This window comes from Gavialis gangeticus, unplaced genomic scaffold, assembly GCF_001723915.1.
Source record: "Gavialis gangeticus isolate Ggan-Ray unplaced genomic scaffold, GavGan_comp1, whole genome shotgun sequence".
Taxonomy (NCBI): domain Eukaryota; kingdom Metazoa; phylum Chordata; order Crocodylia; family Gavialidae; genus Gavialis; species Gavialis gangeticus.
This window is the reverse complement of record NW_017728983.1, coordinates 3,647,967-3,670,225: the sequence shown is the minus strand read 5'-3', so window position 1 is coordinate 3,670,225 and position 22,259 is coordinate 3,647,967. Positions and strand designations below refer to the sequence as shown.

General features: G+C 43.3%; 1 protein-coding gene across 1 annotated transcript in view; it reads right to left on the bottom strand.

Moving 5' to 3' along the window:
• Positions 1 to 18,359, bottom strand: part of KY (kyphoscoliosis peptidase) — a 43,118-nt gene extending 24,759 nt beyond the window's left edge. Inside the window, exons 1-6 of the mRNA XM_019512894.1 lie at positions 18,107 to 18,359; positions 13,519 to 13,581; positions 10,586 to 10,648; positions 6,554 to 6,628; positions 3,948 to 3,989; positions 2,513 to 2,569 (exon numbers count right to left, since the gene is read on the bottom strand). Coding sequence (XP_019368439.1) covers positions 2,513 to 2,569; positions 3,948 to 3,989; positions 6,554 to 6,628; positions 10,586 to 10,648; positions 13,519 to 13,581; positions 18,107 to 18,248 — 442 coding nt within the window. The 5' untranslated portion in view covers positions 18,249 to 18,359. The remainder of the gene's footprint in view (positions 1 to 2,512; positions 2,570 to 3,947; positions 3,990 to 6,553; positions 6,629 to 10,585; positions 10,649 to 13,518; positions 13,582 to 18,106) is intronic.
• Between the last annotated feature and the right edge of the window lie 3,900 nt (positions 18,360 to 22,259).

Genomic DNA, 22,259 nt, shown 5'->3' with positions numbered 1-22,259 from the left:
GAATCCTGCGTTCTGCTGTGTTGAAGCCTTTCAGGGATTAAGAGATTCCTCCAGATATTGCTTTATGGCTGTCATTTCATGGGGAGGCCAGAGGAAAGGGGGAATAAAAAAAAAGATAATTAGACTTTAAATGTTTATTTTCTGACTCTTAAGTGCCAATAAATATCAGGGGACTACTCTGAAAGGGAGGGCTGGCAATGCTGCAGGAATACCAGTGCAAACTGCTGCTGCTGTGGCACAGAGACAGACGAGGGGATGGAGTGGAGAACCACTGCAGTCCCAGGATCAGTCCCTACTCTCGATGAAATGCTGTGCCTCTCAGTGGATCCATATACAGTTGTAAGGCTGTGTCTCTGGGTGGGTGCATTGGCTTCAAAGATGTCTTACGCCGATGTAAAGCACTTGGACTGAAAGATACAGCTCTTTCAGTCTGGGCTGGAAGAAGGTCCCTCAACCTTCCTGGGTGGACCAGACACCAGAAAGGACTAGACATTCAGTGATGGACAGACAGAACTGATGGCCCTCAGTATACCTCACTCAGACAAGTGACCAGACCAGGTAGGATGTTAATCCCAGGAACAGGGTGTCTTCTGTGAGCTGATGTGTGTGCAACTTCTGCACAGGACCACATGAGGAGATGGGACTTCTGCTGCTGTTCTCTGTGCCAACCATTGCACTGACCTGCCTAACATCAGGACTGTTGTCATTCCTATTACAGCTCCTTTGCTGCGGGTTTTGACTCCTGCAAGTGAGAGCAAATGATACTCCCCTTTTGGATGGGAGCTCAGCTCATGACCCAGACTCTGGGGGAACAGCTGACATCATGCTGATGTTCAAGAAGATGTGAAATCTTCTGACTGCTGTTCCGTTGTTGGTCTCTTGCTGGGGAGCCCTTCTCTCTGCAAGCTAGAGACCAGCTGCTAAGAGAAGTAGCTGCCTCACTGGCTGTGTTGTTGTTCGTTCTTTGAATTCAAAGATGACTGTGACAGCACTGGTTGGTATGGTTTCTGTGAGCACGAGTGGCTGATCAGGCCAATTTTGAACTGTGTGTAGAACTGAGCAAGAGGTGCTGCTTTGGGTTGCTTGATCAACAGCAGATGTGCTGATAATTGCGAGATTTATGCTGTTTGCACTTCTGCTGTACCTCAGCAGTTTTCCTCTGCTCATAGACTGTAGTTCCAGTGTGGATAAGGCTTTGCCAGGTGGAACGATCATGAGCGAGACTTTCCCAAGACTTCAGGAAGCATTTCAAGGATGACTTGGAGTCCTTGAAACGTTTCTTCTGGTCTCCCTGTGATCGCTTTCCCTCCTTTAGTTTGCCGTAGAAGATCTTCTTTGGCAGTTGCTCATCTGACATCCTAGCGACGTGGCCTGCCCATCTCATCTGTGATTTAATCAACACTCCACACGTCACTGGCTGTATACTGGTGACAGCTGCCAAGTCTGGAAGGTGGAGGGGCCTTGGCCAATTGTCCTCTGCCTTAGGTTTAAATATCACTGAAAACCTGGGAGGCCCTCTGGGGCCTGCTAGGCTGGTGGTGATGGGAGCTGGGCTCCCTGGCCATCCTTGTTTCACATAACATAGCCCTCTTACCCTGCTGCCCTTGTCGTTCCCTCTTTCACCTAAGAAAGTCACCAGCCCCCTCTCCTCCACCCTAGTGGCAGCATATTCCCACATTGGCCATGCATCCAGCTAATGCCAGCATGTCTGTTTTCAGAAATCTCTGCCCCCACTGGTAAATGATGTGAGCAGAAATCTCTGAGCCTGGATTGCTCAGACTCCCTCCGGCTTTGCTCAGCCGCCTTCTCACAGTGTGATGGGAGAGACAGCCGATCAGCCAGTCAGTGCACAGGCAGCAGCTGCCTGCTGTTGCTGACTGCCGAATATGCATCTGTCTGCCGAAATCAGCTGTAAGCACGTGGCATCTGTTTCTTTAACAGGCTTGTTTGTTTATCTAGGATTTCACTGAAAAAGGCTATTACATTGACCTAAAGAGAGATAAAGCAGATTTACACATTTAGAGGTTCCTGCTCTATACAGCTCTGAAAATTACTTTTTGCCTTTTGGGAACTAGATGGTTTTATAAAATTGGTTATCAGTTTTAGTCTTTGTCAGGTTATAGCTGCAAAAGGCTCCCCACAGATGGAGGCTCCACAATAACTCACGTAGTCTTACACTATTACCTTGGCAGTTAGAAACATGTATGAGACCCATTTACAAAGCAGACTTCCACAGATAGGTTGCAGAGGGTCTAGAGAATATCTAAAACATGTGTGACAGTCACAAGACTGTCTTGCCTCCAAACCCTATACAATCCAGCACGGAAAGCACTATGTATTTACAATGAGAGGCAGTAAACCATTCATTTGGTGCCAGTGAATTTCAGTATAGGTTTTGCAATTGCAGAAAGTCCTATTTTGATGACAGATTTGTTTCCCCAGCTGGGTTACCCAGTTCAGACAAGATGCTGAGCTATCCTAATGACAGAGCTATAATACAGCTGATAGTTACCGTGCAGATCTTTTCCAGTAGGCAGGCGTGGTCTGCTATTTTTGTTCTCTTGAAAACCTAGAAAATTGCCAAAGTTGGTGAAAGGTAAACAGATAGGAAGAAGCAGAAAGGAAAGGAAGGGAGGAACAAAGGAAGGAAGGAAATAAAGGAAAATGAGTATAGGGTAGGTCTGCAATGAAGATTTGAAATACAGCCTTGTTTTTCCCCCTGATCACAGCCCCACGTTTATAGATAATAACTAGTGAAGCCAGGAGCCACCTGAAGAGAAGGGGTGAGGCAGTTCAGGGCAGATGTTCCTTTTCTTTGTCATGTTTTTGTGACAAGGTATTTAGCAGAATTTGCAGATTTGTTTAGAATCTGACAGGCTGTGCACTGAGAGCATCTGCTACGGCCTTGAATTTGCGACCGCTGGGCTGTCAACCACGTACACCAGACCCTTTGGGGCAGAGCTGAGGAGGATGGATAGTTCCTCTTCCCCCTCCTGGGCTACTCACTGAGTTTTGCTTCCCTTCCCTACCAGTCCAGTGGCTCTGTGGGTGCCAAAAAGCCTATTTACAAGTAGTCAGTTGTATCCCTCCCTGAAGGCTGGGAACATCAAACCTCATCTCCCTAGCCAGCCAAATAGCTTACTGCATGGCAGAAACTAAAGTGCAGGTGGCATGTACACACGTTTTAGAGAGGTCTTAGCTCCTGTTAATGCCTGCAACACAGTTCTATAACCATACTATATTTACTAGCATACCACATGCACCTTTTCTCCCAAAATCAGCCCTCCAAAATTGGGGTGTGCACCTAAAATGGGGGAACTGTTTTCTTTACTGGACCAGAATCATGGGGACACTATGATTTAGCAGGTGCCAAACTAGCTGCTGTTTCTCTCTGTCCCAGCAAGTAGCAGGAGTGGAGTTTGACTACAGCTGTCTCAGATGTCAAGGCATTTGCAATATCTTTTGGCTGAACAGCCCAAAACTGTTACCAGTTCCTTAGTGGCTATGAGAAGGTTAACACTGTATCTTGTGCCTCAAGCAGCCAGTGAACTAGCTGAGGGCAAGTGAGCTGCTGCATGCAGTTGGACATGATGCTGGAGACATCTTTTTCTTTTCACAAAAAGATAGTGACCTTACAGAGAGAGCTACAGATGAGCAGAGAGAGGGTTCTGGTTAGCACAGCCATCAGCTATGTGATCTGGTGGCTGGGGGAAGGCCCAAACCTCACAAAGATGTTGTTCTTGCAACTAGCTGCAAGTTCCAGGAGCTGGCACAGCACAGCCAACATCTGCCCAGGAGGGAGAGTAGTCCCATGGCCTCCAAACAGTTCTATCATCATCTAGAGGTAGCATGGTAGCCTCATGTATACCAAAAGAGGAGAACTTATAGTGGGAGAAGCTGAAACCCCTGCTTGGCATATTGTACTGAGGAAGGATTAGTGCTCTCACCTTTGTTGTCCTGGCCTGTCAGACTGGGCAGCTTCCGGATTCCTGGAACAACCCCAGACACAGTTAGTTAAGAGTTACAGTACCATGGAAGGAAACTTCCCGCATTTTCCTGGCACCCTCACACTCTGCCTGACCCCACTTGCAAGCACATAAGTCCCCTTTCCAGTCCACTAAAAGGAACAGGAAATTTCCTTTTGCCTGCAAGGGGTGTGTTGGATCAGGGCCCAAATACATTAAACATGCCTCATTTCCAGAAATCCTGTGCTTCAGGTCACCTGTAGGGATCAGGAAGAAACTTTTCCCCCTTTTAATTCACTACTGGCTTCTGGTGGCAGGGATGAGGGCAGGGGAGGTTGTATTCTGATCTTTTGGGTGTTGGCCATAACTGGAGATAGGAATTTTCCTCAGGTGCACTTGTGCTCTTAAGGGCGCATCTGCACATGTCAATTTAAGGTGCATTAGTTATTTTTAAGGTGCATTAAAGGCATGGGTCTACATGCCCTGTGCTCCAGAGAAAGGTAACCCTCCTCCCCCTCCACACATGCAGCCTGGGTCAATCTGACCTACAGATCACCATGTTTAAGGCACATTAAGGATGCGCACATGTAGAACCGCACCCTTAATGCCCCTTAAAAATGGCTAATGCACCTTAAATTGGCACATGTAGACATACCCTTAAGAGCACAAGTAGTCTTTTTCCTAATATCTTCCTGCAAAAACAGGTATCAAATTTAGGCATGAATAGCTAAAGCGCCTTAATGCATGTGTAGATGCACTAAGGCACATTAATGTTGTATATGTTGACTGACTTGGGATGTCCTTCCTGACCTCAAATTTGGTAACTGAAGTGGACTAGCCAGACCCTCTAGGCAGGATTCTCTGGGTTTTCTAAGTTCTAGTAAAAGCATTGGGACACCCCATTTCCTTCCCTCAATTCTACTCGCATTATGAGAATAAATAAACTGCCCTTTCACTTAGTGTCTCCTTTGGACTTGGATCACCTTTTTGTTTTATTTTGGGCACCACTGCAGTAATTATGCCTTATGTTTTCATAGCTTTGTCTCTGAAGGATTTCACAATGCTTTACCACCCAGAGGCAAAATTCTGCTATCAGTAACATCCGCCTAACTTTCCATGGTGTAAAAAGAGATTAAATTTAATAGGATGTGATTACAAAAATCATACCATCCACTGACAAATATAGGCACCTCTAGGACCAAATGCATGCATTGTTCTGCACTACACAATAGTTCTGGAAAGGGGAGAAAGGAACTGCACACAGATGTTGTGATTTATGGGGGTGGCTGAAACAGGCATTTCCTTTGTAATCATCTGATTTCTGAAACTTTCAACTACTGAACCAAAATCTCCAGTGTTCAGTTTCTAACTGGCGCTAACTTTTGAAATTTAACTCAAAATCATTAATTGACTAGTAAGTAGGAAGGTTTTGAAGAATCTTACTGTGGAAAAAAAAATCCTGTGTCTCTTGTTTCAATAGCTTTCAAAACAGCTGACAGTTGGAGGTTTAACTGTGGCATGGAAATAGTCCTGAGGGGATGTGAATGAGTTATGAGCTTTTGAAAATCACAGTTTGTGCTGTTCCATTTTTACCTCCATCCTCACCCAGAACACTGGGAAGAGACAAAACGCATGATGTGCAGCTCACTTTGCCGCACTTTCTACCCTTTAATCTCCTCCACTGCCTCAAACCCACCTCAAATTCATTTGGAAGTTTTCCTGTGCACATCAGGACTTTTATCATGAGAATATCACCCCCACCCCCCAACTATAAAATGTTTCCTTAATAGAATTATGCACAAGACTTGGCCCATCTACACATATGCATTTATTGCACAACAAACAAAATTACTGTGCAGTATGGGTGTGCATCTACACATGCACACCTGTACTGTGCAGGAAATATGGCAACTTACACCAATTTATCCTGATCATGCAGGTATCAAATTTATGCCAATTAGTTACTGCACAGCAATGCATTTGTAGATGCCTTACTGTGCAGTAACACTGCGTGTGTGGACTGATTTGGGGCTAACTTTAGTTCCAAGTCAGTCCATACACAGCATTAATGTGCTTTAACACTTGCACGTGTAGACACTGGCCTATTCCCCCTCATTGTGCAGTAATTTACTGCACAGTAAATTTAAGCCAGCATAAATGCACATGTAGACATGCCCACTGGGAAGCAGGAGATTATCCAATAATTGGGCTTCATGCTTCTTTTTATGGCATAACTTTAATTTTTAATGAAGTCTCAACGTACTCCACCACCCTTGGCTATGGGGCAAGCTGATCTGGTGTAACGATGCACTGGATTTTGTCAGAAAGGAAGAAGCTTGAAACAGATTTTCACTGTTTGTCCAAGTGTCTGACTGCAGTAATTCTGCTGTGACTGTGCATATTCAGTTTAGTCTGTGGAAGACAGGTTCTTGTTGTTTGGTGCATCACCTTTACATGATCCAAATGTGGAGATGACAAAAGTTTTAAGAATGTGGTAATCAGATGTGCTCCTCTCTACCCTGCTTTTTAATGCAGTTGACACCTGATAATTTGGCTGGCACAGATGTTTTCTTACAACAGGGACGTACCTTTTCCCATGGAAAATTTCTTGAGTAACTGTGGGGTGGTATTTCTAGGATGTATCTCTACCGTCACATGCGTTCCTGAAATGAACAGAGGGTCAGAACTGCGCAAGATGAGGGAAAGCAACCACCAGAAACCATCAGATCAGTCTGCCAACATCAGATCAGAACCCACACAATGTTCTGTAGGACTGTATTACCATAATAGAAAAAAGAAACTGACCCTGCTTTCTCCTCTTTTCTTTAACACCCCTATTGTCCAACTTTCCCTGCCCCTGCCTGTTTCTTCTCTGAACAGCAGAGTGCCATTTGCAAGGCTGGGACCACAGAGCAGATGAGACACAAAAATGCCACTTATGCACAGGCTGGTTCTCAATTCCTGTACACATTGCCCGGCACACTTGAACAGCTACATACACACCCAGAGATGGCAACCTGTGTATATGTTTCATTTTTGGGACTTAGACACCATGTAGATGACCAATTTAGTTGTCTAGGCATCCAGAATAGAAGGGAATGCTGCTCTATCACTGTTACTCTTAAGAATGTGAGCCTTATTTCTAAGCTGAATTTGTCTCATTTTTGTTTTCAGCTACTGGATCCCAATGTATTTGGGTTATCTATGTCCAACATCCCGCTACTGTTGGAAATCTTCTCTCCACAGTGGGGTATGCATGTGCCCACATATATATTGTTTTTCTCATGACACCCCTTGTTATTTACTGTATCCAACTTCAAGGATGTGAGCAGTTTCCTAGACTTCAAAGAGACAACACATGGGCTTAAAGATCATGTTTTGCCATTTGGGTCTTATGGCATTACCCTTCAGTGAACTCAAGACTCCTCATCGCATCAGGGCCTAATTTTGCATGCTGCTTTTTTTTTTTTTGTCATTTTGAGTGGTCTTAGCCAGCTGGCGAAGGTTCTCCCAATTCTATGATTCGGTGCTGCCAGAAGCATGACTGAGAAATGTGATTCTTTTATATAGGCTTTGTAAAGTGCATCCAAGAATAATTGTGATGGATGCCTTGTCAGCACTAGCGCTCCTCCTAAAAATAATGGTTCATGGAGTATAACAGGTAATAACACAATTGCAGGATCCCCTGCTATACAACTTACAATTTGGTTTTTAAAATGCTTATTACCACGTGAAGCCATTTTGATAAAAAGCAAGAGCATTACAAAAAGAACACAAACATTTTATTGATTCGTTTACTGAACTGTAATACAGCAGGAAAAATATCAAAGTTGTCAAGGCAGCTCCAGATGCAAAATTACAATATGTAGAAAAGGATATTGCCTGTATACTGGCAACATTCCCACCAGAACCACAGAGGGTGATAAACCATTTCTCACTGGATGCTCTCTCTGCTGACATCATGTTGTTCCCAGAAATAACCTTGTGGGAAAGCATTTGCCTGAAACCTGTACAATAAGCAGTAGTGCAATAGTGAGAGTTTGGAGTTCAGCACTCAGGATTTAGGCCTGAAATATTATTCTAAACTGAGGTTCCTCTACTCCCATTTTTGGGCCCATTTGAATCTATTAGTATAATTAAAACAGTACACCAGCCCCAGTGTCAAACATTTATACCAGTAGAAAAGGGCTGTATGCTGCAATAAGTTATTTTGGTATAAAGTAGCTATGCATCAGTATAAGTGAATCTCTGCTAGGGAATGCACTCTATTTTGAGAGAGAAAAAAGTCAACACCCCTCATCAAAATGGTTATCCTGGTACAAAAACTGCATGCATACCAGGCCTGTAGTCTTGGGCTTCACCAAAAATGTTTGATGCCACAAGTATGTTGGTCAGGAATGTGAAAAAACTCCCATTCTAAACTAACACAGGTGTGCAAATGGAAACCCTTTTTTTATTGTCATTTTGAGTGGTGGTTAAAGTACATGTGGTTAAAGTGGCAAAAGGTTCTTTTGCTGTTATAAGGACTTTGTTTGGGGTACTGATTTAAGCTATACTGATATAAAACTCTTGGTAATATAAACTGTCTCTCCACTGTGGCAAGGTGGGGGGTGATAATATACCTGTACTGGAAAATCCTTTAAATGTAGACACGCCCTGTGAAAGTAAATAAGAATCAGACCAAGAGGATCTGTGCTAAACTTACCTTGGTGCAATTAATTCAACTGAAATCTCTAGGTTTTACCTATGATTGGGTGAGGATTTCTTCAGCAGTTGTTCCCAACTAAACAATTTGCCAAATGTTTGTCAAATGCTTTAGAGTGCAAGTGAGAAAACTTAGCACCATTAATTTAGAAACTTTACAGATGCACTAGATGGTTGAAATTCTACAGCCTGTAGAATTTAAGGTTTTGTTCTGGGTGTAAAGGGGGTTTTTCCTTGGTGGCAAAGTTCTGAAGCATTTCATATGGTCACTGTACAGTTTCATAAGACTTCGAGTTACTTTTCAAGTATTTCAGAAGTGTCCTGAAACGTCTCTAGATTACTTCACCACATTTAATGTACCCATGACTCCTCAAATCTGTTCTCTGCCAGATCTGGATATTAAAAACCAGATGTTACAGTGTCTAAGCATCACAATCTAACCACAGTGTTGCTACTTCTATCTATGTATCACAGTCTTGTGGCATTTGGGGCCAGATCCTTTTCCAACTTGTAGGTGCTTAACTGAACATAGGTACCTATGTCTGGTCCTATTCCACCCTGTTTGAGTCTGCAGTAAACCGTTAATTCATAAGGTGGGTGGGTACTTCTCCTGCTCTCTGGTTTTTATGACTTTGTCTTAAGAATAAGATGATGTTACAAAAGTAGCTGCACTAAGATTTTTTTATAGACTTGAGTAGTGTGGAATATGATTTCACTTTGGTGCCTACGTCCACCTACATGCTTAATAGGTGGAATAGGATTAGGAGACCCAAGTTCCCTAAACTCCAGTTCTTGGAATCAAATTATTGTGTATAAAGCTGAGCTTTTTTAAGAGGTAAGTTTCAAGCCCTCCTGATTTTAGTGGTAAGTTTAAAAATATGGCCCCTAAGGGCTCAAAGCCAGAAGGCAAATCTAAAGAACCCAGAATTTATTACCCTAGAAAATGTCATGAAATATAAAATTCTCATGATTTGTGTGGGCCTGATTTATGGTTTTTTGCCCATTTGCAACTGGCAGGATTAGCATCCTGTCAAGACTAAGAACTGATTGCTATGCTTTGGTGAATAACTTCCAGCTGCTTTGCAAAATAGATTTTTTGTGCAAACGTATTGGGGTTTTCCCCCCAAATTTTGTCAGATTTTCAAACAAAATTTTTCCCCATCCATTATTTTTCCATTTTTCTTTTATTTTAGTTCCCATTTTTTCTGACTTTGTTTCTTCTGCATTGCCAATTGGAAAGGGGCCAGCTAAAATTAGAATGGAATTTTTTTTGCCCCAGAGTTGAAAGTTTTCAGTTTTGAAAAGGCTCAAACTTGGAAAGATACTTTTTTGAAAGTCTAGAAAGGTTAATACCAAAATTCCACAGAACATTAGTGAGGCAAAAACAATCCCCAAAGTTTTTATGAGCTCTTTTACTCTCTCTAATCAACCCTCTCCCGCCCCCCATTTTAAAGGATCAAGAGATCTCTAAATAGAAACATTAGTACTCAAAATATGTATGTGATGCATTAAACTAAGATGGTGCCATCATACAACCCAAAGAAATTATTTTGTTTTCAAGCTCCTGCTACTTTTCTTGTTGTCTATGATAGCCAAGCTCTACACTACATACCTATGTTGCTGGAATAGATATGCTGGCAAAACATTATGGTAAACCTTATTTTACTTAACCCCCCAACCCCCTTCCCCACAATGTAGCTGTGCCAGTCACCCTTGTGTGTGTACACTGAGCCCAAGAATTAGGAAAGAATTATGGAGTGACTATTCAAATTCTTAACCCTTCACATTGAGATGATAAGGAAATCTCAGGCTTGTCTCTCATTTCTATAGTGTTCTGAGTACATTTTCTCCCATAAAAGCATGAATAGCAGATGCCTTCAGCCTTGCCACAGCACATCATTGGCCCCAGGACATACCTTCATTGGTGTAGGAGGTAATGACTTGTGTCTGCTCGGAAGTGTGTGTCTCAACTTGCAGTCCTGCATAGAAGAGGAAGATATCTCAGTGACTAGAAGACACCAATGGGATGCCCAACGCAGGGACAGATTGTATCGATCAGTGTGGTTCAGCAATGAGATAAATAGCAAAAGGACAGCAAATCCTCCCCTGATTCCATTCTGTAGCTTGCAAGGAAAACTTGATATAGTGATAGATAAGCATGCCAATAAAGCCTAGGGTCTTATAGTCAAAGTTGTGTGAACCAAAGTGCTGGGAAGAATTTATGGCAGACAAGGTTCTTTGGGTAAAGCCAATATCTTTTATTAGACCAACTCAAATAGTCGGAAAAATTCTTTCATGTGAAAATTTGAAAAGAATTTTTCCAACTATTTGAGTTTGATTTACCCAAAGAATTTTGTCTGCCTGTGTCCTTAGACCAACACGGCTACAACCTAACCAGGGAAAAATCTACGTAATTCAGGCACTGGTGGATGAGTCTTGGCATGAGAAAGTAAATGGCAACAGGAGGACTGTCTGGAAAGGCCGGACTGGCATTGAATGCATTAGTTTACATCAGAATATACTATGCTAACACAGAGAATGCAGTCCAGTTTTCTTCAGCCTCTTCTGCTTGGCAAACCCTCCCACAAACAGCCACCCACCCACGCAAATGATTACTACAGGTAAGTTGAAAATGTACCAATGAGCACACCTGATCTTTAGGTGCCTAGAGAGGCGCTCCCAGAATGTTTTCAAGTTAAAGGGGTGCAGATAAGGAGGAGAAATCTTTTGGTTTAGATAGGAACTGGGCTGCGAGTTGAGAGGCCTGCATTCCTTTCCTACTGCTTGATGTGCAACCTAGAGTTCCCACTCCTCCCTTTCTCCTCGGTTCTGTCTCATCAGCTCAGACTGCAAGTTCTTTGGGGCAGGGACCATTTCTCCCTGGAAAGATGTGCATAGGTAGCTTAACAGGGCCCTGATTTCTGTCAGAGCCTCTAGGTGCTGCTGTATTACACACTATACTAAAACAACATAAATCCTCCCCACAGGGCTGCGATGACAGTCAGCTAGCGCAGTCAGCAAATGCCGTTTACGGCTAAGCAATAGCTCACGTACGGCCTTGAATGTTAGAACCTGTTTGACTGAGGATGAATGCTGGCCAGGGCACAAGGGTTATCCCTCACTCTTTGTCATGGGATCCATGTCCTGTCAGCCACCAGAAGGAACCTCGCTTGAATAGTTCATCCAGAAGGCCAGATACCATTCGTAACTCATGGCTGACAAGGATCAGGCCTGTGAATTATGTGATTTTGTTACACAGTATGTGGTAGCAGCATGTTTATTTTAATGTGGTTCAATCCCTGCTTATGTAATACAGTTTGTAAATATTGCAGCAGCACCAGCTGCTTTGTGGTGTCAGAGTCTTCAGAAAGACACAAATTTGGCTAATCAGGAGTGAATCCATTAACCCCTCTCATGCTGGAACATTAAGTGCCCTCACCATTCTTTTTTTTGGCATCAGGAAGCCTTAATTATCCTCAAGGGGATTCATCTTCTGTCCTGAAGACAGGCTGAGAAGAAAATGTACTGATATGCAGATTTGCACTGAAATCCTCAGGATAATGAAGTCAGTGCTGAGTGGTGGGTAATTAATTCTGTCCTCTCCATCCCTAGTAAATTTCCTGACCTCTACTATGCAGCTCTCATTGAAATTCCTATTTAACATGAAGACAGAGGAAGAGAGAACTGTAAAGATATTCATATTTATCCACTTCTTGGAACCTGTGCTTTTCTGCTCAGGTGTTGCCTGTGTATACAGCCAGGTATATCAATATAGGTGAATCTTGCCGTGAGATATTCCTTTTTTCTTATAATCTGTGGACTTAATCTGGTTCTCATGGACTTTGGTGGGAGGTGGATCAGAATTTATACCCAGCAACACATCAGTAATATATGTGGGTTTCATGCAGCATTAGTAGCTGTTCTGTGGCAGAAAATCTCTGTGGCATCAGTAGTATTAACCTGTTGGTCACTGCTTCTTTCAGTTGTCTTTCTCCACTAGACCATAAACGAAAATTAGCATAATGGTCTGGTCCCATTTTCTAGGGGCTGTGTATTCATATGACGTAATCAAACCATGGCACAGATTTGTGCAGTTGATGGTAAGCTCTTGAGAGATGGCTTTGGTGAGAGTAACTGGGAGGAGTTCCAGGTCAGATAGAACAGTAAAGGCTCAGAGATTCATTTAGGGGTCAGAACATTTCAATAAACCTGTGTAGGGAACTAGAAAGTTGGGGTGTTTTTTCTAACAGTCTGCACTTAACTTTTCCAGGGGGACTGAGACAATGAAGGCTTTTCCTTCTCAGCAGAGTTGGGAGAGTTTTCAGTCTCCATATCCCATAGGTCCCCTGTGATCTACATGTATCCTGGAGGCACTCATTGCAGAAAGAGCCCTTTGGACCAATGAGTTTTCCCTTGCCAGCAGCTGTCCTAGGAAAGTCACCCAAAGGACTCTGTGCAAGTGTTAATATAGCTCCAAGTTGTGCTAGCTTTCAGGAGCATTCCTTGCTAAGTATGATGCAATAGTGCAGTGGTGTGCCCAGCACCTGACCCTCCATCATATCCCATGCACATACATGCTGCTCACATCCTGGTTACCATGGACAAGGAAGTACAAAGTTGGCAGTCTGCCCATTATACTTGAGCAAGGGGAAAGCCATGCCAGAAAGGACCCTCACCATGCAGATCTATCAAATATGCTAAAGCCTAGCAACTGGATGGGTTGTTACAAGCAGGAGCAGTTTGCAGAGACATAGCTGGCCAGCAAAAGCCTACAAAGCATTTTCTTGCATGTGGGCTGGTTTGTCAACTGCATGACTCTTTCAACGTACGAAATGAGAAGACAACGTACCACGAAGGTGATTTTCTCTGGGTTGCCCTGATCTGTTGTTTGCATTTCCATCAACTTGATAATCTACAAAAATAGTAAGCAAGAGCATGAGATTCACAGAATATTGTTTTTTGCTTCTTGGCAGCCTGTTCAACATCGGCCAATGGGAAATCTTGGATGAGAAGCTCTTTTTGTCCCACTTTTGCTGCTGAAGTCAGAAGCAAACTTTCCATTGATTTAGAGGGGCCAGGAAAATAGTACAGATAACATCTCAACAGTCTCATGTACCCCCAAAAAAGTTCACAGAACTCTTTTGCCTTTATTTTAGGTTTGGTTGTGTTGCCTGTTTCTATTTTTCCTCATCTAAGAACCTTGAGAGCTTCTTTCAGAAGCTGGAAGATGGAGAAGGTTGGTATGAAAACATCAGACCAACATTTTCCTTCTTCTGCTATTTTTGAAGATGTTTTTCCTTTCTTCTTCTGAACCCAGATTCCTTTTCTGCTTTCTCTTACAGTCAAATAATTTATGACTTCATAACCTGTTGCCATAAGTATTATGATTATATCGTGTATTTAATGGGCTATCACAATCCTTGATGTAAATCTGTCGATTATAAGAAAGTCTCTTTTTTTTCCTCTTCTACTTTGAGTTTCTAAACTGTTCTAGAACATACTGTGAGTGCATTTAAATGTTAGATGAATGCCTTCCCAAAGTAGCATGTTGGAAGGCTGTAAGAAGAAAAACTCTCTCTGGAAAAGATTAGAAAACTCACAATAACTCATCTAGAAAGGATATTCTAAACAAGTTGAGAGGCCATCAACTGGGCAAGACCTAAAATAAAAATTTGTAATACCTTGTTCCTATTTTTTTAATGCACAGATCCCAAAATACTTTACAAAGGTGGTTAGTACCATTATCCCCATTTTACAACTGAGGACACCGAAGCCCAAAGAGAAACAAAGGTGTGGACATTTGTAGCAGTTCCAAGTGCGGTGGGGGAGCTGCTGCTCTGGGCCAGGGGGCAGCTGTTGCAGCATAACTACTTCACTGCTGAGATATTAGCATAGCAAAACTGCTCCAAGTTTAACCTTGCTCAGGGTCAAAGTTGAGGTGATTCAGTTCCTTTGTATCATTACATGTAACAGTTACAGCTGCCATGCAGTCCTGAGCAGTACCTCCCTAAGCTTCTGCAAGTGTCCATTTGTCCATACCCTGACTTCCTCAGAAGGTCACGATTAAAATCCAGACCTTCAGACTGGCACTGAACAATGCTACCTCCCATGAGCATTTCACGTTGTTTATGAAGGTGAGTTGTACCCCGGGACACTGACAGAAGTGACATTTATCATGTGATACCTCCCCGCCCCCCCCCAAAACACTCTACAGCCATGTTGTGATAGAAGTGCATGGATGCAGAGTGCTTAAAAATTGTGCAACAAATTAACCCTCTGTAAATGAGGGATCAGATGAAGGTGCTCCGAAGTGGAGGACCTTAGGGAACTTTTGTTGCTTAGGGTCAGTTTGTCAGTGTGATTGGGGCTGGGCTGATGCAGTCCAGCTCTGCCCCCGGTGCTGTCTGCAGGAAGGGAGGGGGAGAAGGGAGGAGGAGGGAACAGCAGGCTGGGGTTTGCCTGGCCTAAGCTGGAGTGGGGGCCGAGTGGATTGGAAGCCCCCCTTGCCTTTCAGCCCTCTGCCTCCCTTTTTCAGTTCAGGCCAGGAAAACCCTACTGTCCAAGCTCCCTCCCTCCCTCCATGCTGATTTGGGGCAGGGGGGCTGCATCAGCACAACCCCATCAGTAGAAAAGGCAGGCTTAACCCCTCCCCCTGGAAACAACTGGTGAATGTGTCTGTTGGGTTAGGGGGCTCACTCTAACTCATGACGCTTTATGGAAAGCACCATGAGTTACAGCAGGGACCTGTGTGTCTGTCAGCTCCCCTGGAATCATCAGCCTTCTTCAATAGAGAGGTTTTCAGTAACGACCTGTTTTATCATAAAGAAAAAAAAATCAGAGATTTTTATGTGGGTCAATACTTTGCAGTTTATTAACAAAACCAGACATTACAAATGAAAAATATTTAGCTAAATATTTTCAGACAAATATTCAGTTTTTGAAAAGGGAACATTTTGGCTAGAAATAACATGCAAAATCTGGACATTTTTCCCTTTCTAGGTACAATTTTTTTAAAATATAAAAAGATACCTTACAAATATTTTTCATTACTGTACAAAAATAATTGACATTTCCTTCAGGTCTACCCAGGCTCCAGATTCTACCTTGGGTAACACTATTAACATAAAAAGTACATAAGAGGAAATTACCCAGCTATTACCACCTTATGCAAGTGAACCAGTTGCAGGAATAATTAATTCCTAAGTTATCTACTTTTCAAAATTGCTACTCATCTCTTCTGTGTCTTTCCTCCCACCTAGTCCCCCATAAAGTTGCTTCCCATGCTATCTCCTATGACTGCTGCTAGAGCCTGTATAACTTTTTTCGCTCACTCTAAGTAGTCCAAATCACAAATGCTTAAAGAGCATAATCTACTGTAACTGAAAAAAAGAAATCCTCTGTGGTATATCACTGCTGCTTGCTACAGGCAGGGAATTAAAGGGAGATTGCAGTGTTTGGAAATTAAGTTTAGTAAAAGGGGCCATTTTCCTAAAACAAAGGTTATCATGGAGAGTTTTCGTTTCTCAAAAACTCCATTTCCCTTGCAACAAAAAACTGAAAGACTTACATTTTTTGTTTTTTTAGCTGTGACTCCCAGGAAAAGAGGTGCAAAAAAGAGAAAAAATCCTCAATTTCAGAACTTTTGGTACAAAATGGCATGCCATTTTTTAAACACAATTCCTTCCAAATGAAAACATTCTTGAGATTTCCATAACTTTTTTTGCCTCAGCCACTGACCGGGGGAATAAGCAAGCTGAAAAGCAGTGGGGGCCGTAGGCACGGTGCTGAAAGGACTTGGTTAGTTGCGGTAAGATTCGACAGAATTTAGACAGACTTAGAAAGAGTTTAGGCACCTAAGTCTAAAGCCTGTGATCCCGAGTATGAGCCCTGTTCAGCTCCTGGTATGACTTAGGGCAGGCAACTTCCTCCGGGAGATGGTTCATTCCTGCAGATCCAGCGTGGAAAGCCCAGAGCCAGGTATGTGTAAGGTTTAAGATTTGCCTCCATCCCCAGTGCTTCTGTATTGGCTATTGCTAGGGAGCTGGATGCCAAGTGTGCTGAGCGCAGGCAGCTCGCAGCGCAGCCTCCTGTCTATTGCAGGTCCTACTCCAAGGCTCCTAGTTGTCCCTGTGCACTTCATAGGGAGCCTGGGTCCTTAACACAGAGTTTGCATTCTGTTTTGTGCGGCCAGATGCCTAACTCAGATGCTGAAGCGCCTAAATCCTTATTGGAGCTGGTCCTTGGAATTGGCAGAAATCAAATGTAATGAAAGATTATACTAGACATATCATCCATCGTTACCTGTTTTCTTGAGAGGATTTATAGAACCTGGCTTTAATACCTGGCTAGACAAAGCCTTGGCTGGGATGATCTAGTTGGGGATGGTTCTGCTTTGAGCAAGGGGCTGGACTAAGTCCCTTCAAACTTCATCTTCTACAATTCTATAAACCCCCACTGCCACAGTGCAGAGGTGCTGAAATACAGTAAGGAAAGACCTATAATGTCCCCCCAAAAAGCTGGACTTTGGTCTCTCCTTTCTTGGTTTAATTTGGACTTGGATTGTTTTTAACTCACTGGTAAATGAAGCACAGATCTGACTCTCCTTGCCATCAGCATGCTTGATAGCTCAAGCTCTTGTTAATTTGAAACCACCTCTCTGATTGAGCTGGCTTTCTCCCAAACTCCCAGGGTTAAACCAGGTTGCACAAATTTAGCTTTTGCTGTTTTCAGCTTTGTGAGGGGAGGGTCTCCCAGTTCTCTGCAAACACAGCCCCTGCTTTTTAAGGTTTCCAGGAGAGTCTGGAAGATGCCCTGGGGGAGAGAAGATAGGCCACGGGGGATTATCACACACCATCGCTATAAATGGCTCATGTTGACATTCTTCGGAGACAAAGCACGCACACACATGCTCGCGCACACACACTAAATAACACTGTTGTCTGTGCCTCTCTTTGTGATAGCCATATATCTGGAGTTAAATAACTGCAACGCAGCCAGATTTGCTCCCCCCTTGCAAAGCTGAACGACCCTTTGGAGGCCCTGCAGTCATACAGGATACTTGGAAGCATAGCCCTCAAAACAGCTATGGTGTAATTTTTCTAGCCCCATTCTGCTTTGCACTCAAGTGCTGCCCGTAGAGTTACCTGCACTGAGTCATGTGTGCCATGTGTTGCACTGGCTCTCACATGTGCACAGGCCCCTGCTTGCTAGAAGGAATCAATGAAGCTAAATTAAAACAGGAAAGTTCTAGGAGGGAGTCTGCAGATTTGGGATTTTATTGCATATGCCTTTAAGTTGCTGGGTGAGGGGAAGAGAAAAAACCCTGCTCTTCCCCCAGAGCTGATGCTCCGCTTTGTATTCTACAGTTTGCTTGCTCCTGAGTTGGCATGCACTGCAGCTGCGCCCCTCTATCACAACAACTGCAGATATTGCTTTACCTTGCTTTTGGTGCGAGGCACTGATTTCCATCTGTCTGTCTCTCTGCACGTTTTGCACCGTCGTCGTCTTCTCGGGGTGGACTATGAGAAGCATATCGATTGTGACTGAACTGGCATCTTGTCTAAACTCCATGGTACCCATCAGAGCATTTCCACTGCTCCCTTTCTCATGCAGAGCTGCTGCTGCTGCTTCTCCTGCGATCGCAGTGTTTATTTTCCACCCCTGGAAAGGCAAGTGCTCCCTGTCACCCAAAGCGAGGGCACACACAAATACACACACACACACACACACACACACACACACACAAAACTTGTGGCTGACTTTGCCAGTTGCACCATTAGTGCCCTGCCAAAAGCTACCCTGATGAATAGGTTACAAGTCACCTTTGAAAGGAAATCATGGAGCGGATTCATTTCCTAAATGCGAGGAAAGAGCCTCCTTTCAGAGGAGAGTTCTAGTTTCAGGACATGCTCTCCTCTCCCCCTCCCTTCCCTCTGCCCTTTTGGATTTAAGCACTCATCTGTGCTCAAATCCCCCTAACAGCACTGTTACCCGAGGGGGAACTTATTTTCTGAAGCTTGCACATTCCTTAAAAGGATTTCTCTTTGATTCTCAGCTTAAGTAGAAACTTAAAGCTGAAAAAATCACTTAGAAACAAAACAAAGTACAGAAGGAGTGAGGGGGACAGCGGGCAGTTGTGAATGAAAGGCTGACTTTGTGCGCCAGAGTGAAGGTTGGGGTAGGCACGGCATTAGCAGCTGTTTTCAGGTGGATTAGGTTTTCCAAAACCACTTAATGGACAAAGCGACAGAAACAAAAATGCAGAAAAAAAAATCAGACACTTTAAGTGACAACAAATCGATCGGCCCACCAATCAGAATGCAGGATACAGCCTCGGGAGGCTGTATTCGCCTGGGAACACTAATAAAAGGTGAAAGCCGTGAAAGTTCTGCCGGGGTTGACGCTCTCATAGCCCACAAAATGAGGCAGGAGAGGGAGTACAGCTGTATGGTTTAGCAATTATGAGCGAACCTAGCTTAGCTTGCCCCTGCAATCTAGAGAAGGTGCTGGCACACAAAACCTTTCTAATTTTATCTCTGGCCTCCATCCTGCCCTGGAGCTGCCAGTAGCAGGACGTTGGTCTCAGGGGAATGTGAACACCTGTGGGTTGAAGGACTCTCCAGCACAGTTAGACCATTTTGCACACTTGCAGGACTTGCTTATCACACCAATGCTGGCCTATGCTACCAACTTACAGGTTCACAGCAAGAGAACTCAGCCTGTCCAAAGGCTACTAGTTTTTGGTTTCACTTCTGGAGTTTTAGGAGTATTTTGGTTCTCCCACAGTAATTTTAAGGTAGCACTGCTGTCCCTGACTCTGGCTGAGGAACCGGTACTGCCGACAGATGCAGAGGGTGCATCTACACATTCGTTAATGAACCTTAGATACTGTGCATTTAGTTTAGTACTTGCTTAATAAAGTACTAACTAAATGTGCAGTAACTAGAGTTACTGCGCAGTAACTAGAGTTACTGTGCAGTAGTGCTAGCACATGGTTATTTTGTGATGCTTACTGTGCATTAGCCCAATAACACTGTGCAGTAGGCTATTGCACGGTTTTTAACTGCCACGCTACTGTGCAGTGTTATTAGGCTAATGCACAGTAAGCATCTCATGTAGACGCACCCACTGATTTCTGTATAGCTCTCCCCAATATGCTCCTGATCTGCAGCCCCTCCTTGTCCTTTCCTGAGCTCCTTCCAAAGCACAGACAGTTGATATGCTTCTAGGCTTGCCTGCAAATCCAGTGCTAAGCCTCTCCTCAGCAGATCCAGAAATAGCATGAGTGACTGTCCAAGTTTCCTGCTTTGCCAATATACCTTTGTCCATACCTGCCATGGACCTGATATTCCAGTTCTGAACCCTTCTCTCCTAGCTGGGCTGGACCAAGCTGGAACTGCAGTATTTAGCAGAGGAGGGGTCAGGGAAAGATCCAGGGGAAGGGACAGGTGATATTTCTGGGTACACACATTAATGGTGCTACCTGAGGGAGTTTGTGCTTTGGCTCAAGCAGTAGAGGCAAGTGCTTTTTGATTCAGAAGTCTGAGGTTCATTTCCTGCTGATAGCCCAGCTAGAGAGTCATTGTAATTGGGCTGGAAGGAAGAAAAAGAAGCACTCTGAAAAGAGGCACACAGGAGGCAAGTTAAGTACTCAAGTATTTAAGAGCTCAGGCAAGCAGAACCCCCCAGTCCCTCCGATGCATGGCCACCCCCATGTCAGATCCCCCACGGCCGTGGCTAGTGAAACAAGCCTCTCTCTAGTCATTCTTGCAAGAACTCCACCAGCCTTTCTTCAACAAGGCTGGCATCTCTGGTGCCATTTTCTGTTCCTCTCTTCTGCCACCACATCAAGACTACCATTCAATCCTGGTGCTTCATCCTAGACAACTCCCTTTAAGCACAGCCTTTCCTCTCTATATCACTGCCCTCTCCTGTAGACTTTTGCAGCCTCTTCCTCTCTAGTCTTCCCAAACACCCCATACCCCACTGCCCCAGACAAGGTTGTTTTCCTCATTGTCCTTCTCCTTTATGTCCTTTTTCTGGCTCCGTCACATTTGTGCGCCCCATATTTGCCTTCAAGGCTCCAGAGTCTTTGATGAGACCATACTTAACACAATCTAGTCTGTGGATGAATTCGTGTTGATAATGATTTTTAAAATGATACATTCCAGTAATTTTGGGGGGAAGTTTTTCATTGATTAAAACCCTGTTTGTTGACAAAATTTCTGTCATAACATTATATTCCTTTTTTTAGTGATCTTTTAACTGACTACAATAGTTATGTCTGGTATAAAACAGTTATATCATATATCATATTGAAGGATATATATTATATTCATCATGCATGGCAGGGAATGAAGGTCTAGTAGTTAGAGTACTAACTGCTAAGTTGTGAGACTTAGCTTCAATTCTCTGCTCTATCAAAGATTCTGCGTGTGATTTTGGACCAATTTCTTAGTTTGTGAAATGCTAAAATATCACTTCCTCAGCTCATGGTAGTATTATGAGGAGATTTACATCAAAGCCCAAATCTTCTGGTGCTCAAATCTTATGGGTGATTAGGGGTTATATACATTTTTTAGATACATTGGTGCAGAGGCCAGGAATAATGGCTGCATCAAAGCCAGTGTTTCTTGATACCAAGAACAATTCAGGACCTAAGATGAGAACAGAGACCTTCCTGAGGCAAAGAAAGCTGTTGTATGGGACATGCTTCTTTTCTTTTCTTTCCTTTTCTTTTCTTTTTATACATCCTTCTTACATACCCACCTCCAGACATCTTTAATTTCTATTTGTTAATATTTCTCCTTTCTTTATTCATTGGCAATTGTATGTTGCTTAGACTGCACTAGGAATAGTGCAGAAGTGAGAGGTTTTTTCAGGCAGGTCCATCCTCTCTAGAGCTCATGTTGAGGTGGCTGCAGTCACTGATGACCTCTCTTAACTGAAGAGAGGGAGAGAGCAGAATATTTCCCTTGAAGGATTGCCAAGTGCTTGAATTTTATTCCCTTTTGTCTGTATGGAAACGGTCTCACTGACCTTCAGGACATTTTGCAAAGCTTTCTTTTTCTTGCTGACCTTTCCAAGGTGGGAGGAGAAGTCCAGTGAGGCTGATTGGAACCATTAGTTTGACCTATGTTACTAGTCCCTCATAATCACTCACAAGTGAACTCATCCTTATAATGTGGCTTAGACATTGAAGTAAGGTTAGTCCCCAACAGCGGGAGATCTCTGATGGTGCTGTTTCTGTCTATTTGAAGTTACTGGAAGTGCTCCTTAGGCCAATAGCTTGAAGGAAAAACAATGGATGCTGACATGGGGAGATCTTGGATTTTGAAGAGGAGAGGGCAAGTGGCCTGATGCATCATCACATATAACATAGCTCATATTTTTTTCCAGTAGAAATAAACAAGAAGCTTTACTAATATGCTAGGGACCTAGGGCTATATTTTTCAGTTTAAGATTGAAGCAAAAGCAAATATAACTTTATTGAAATGTGCATTAATTTGCTATATCATTTTGCAAAAAAAAAAAAAAATCAAAAGTTGTTGTTTCATTAGCCCTGTAGTCATTAGAATTAAATGTACATCT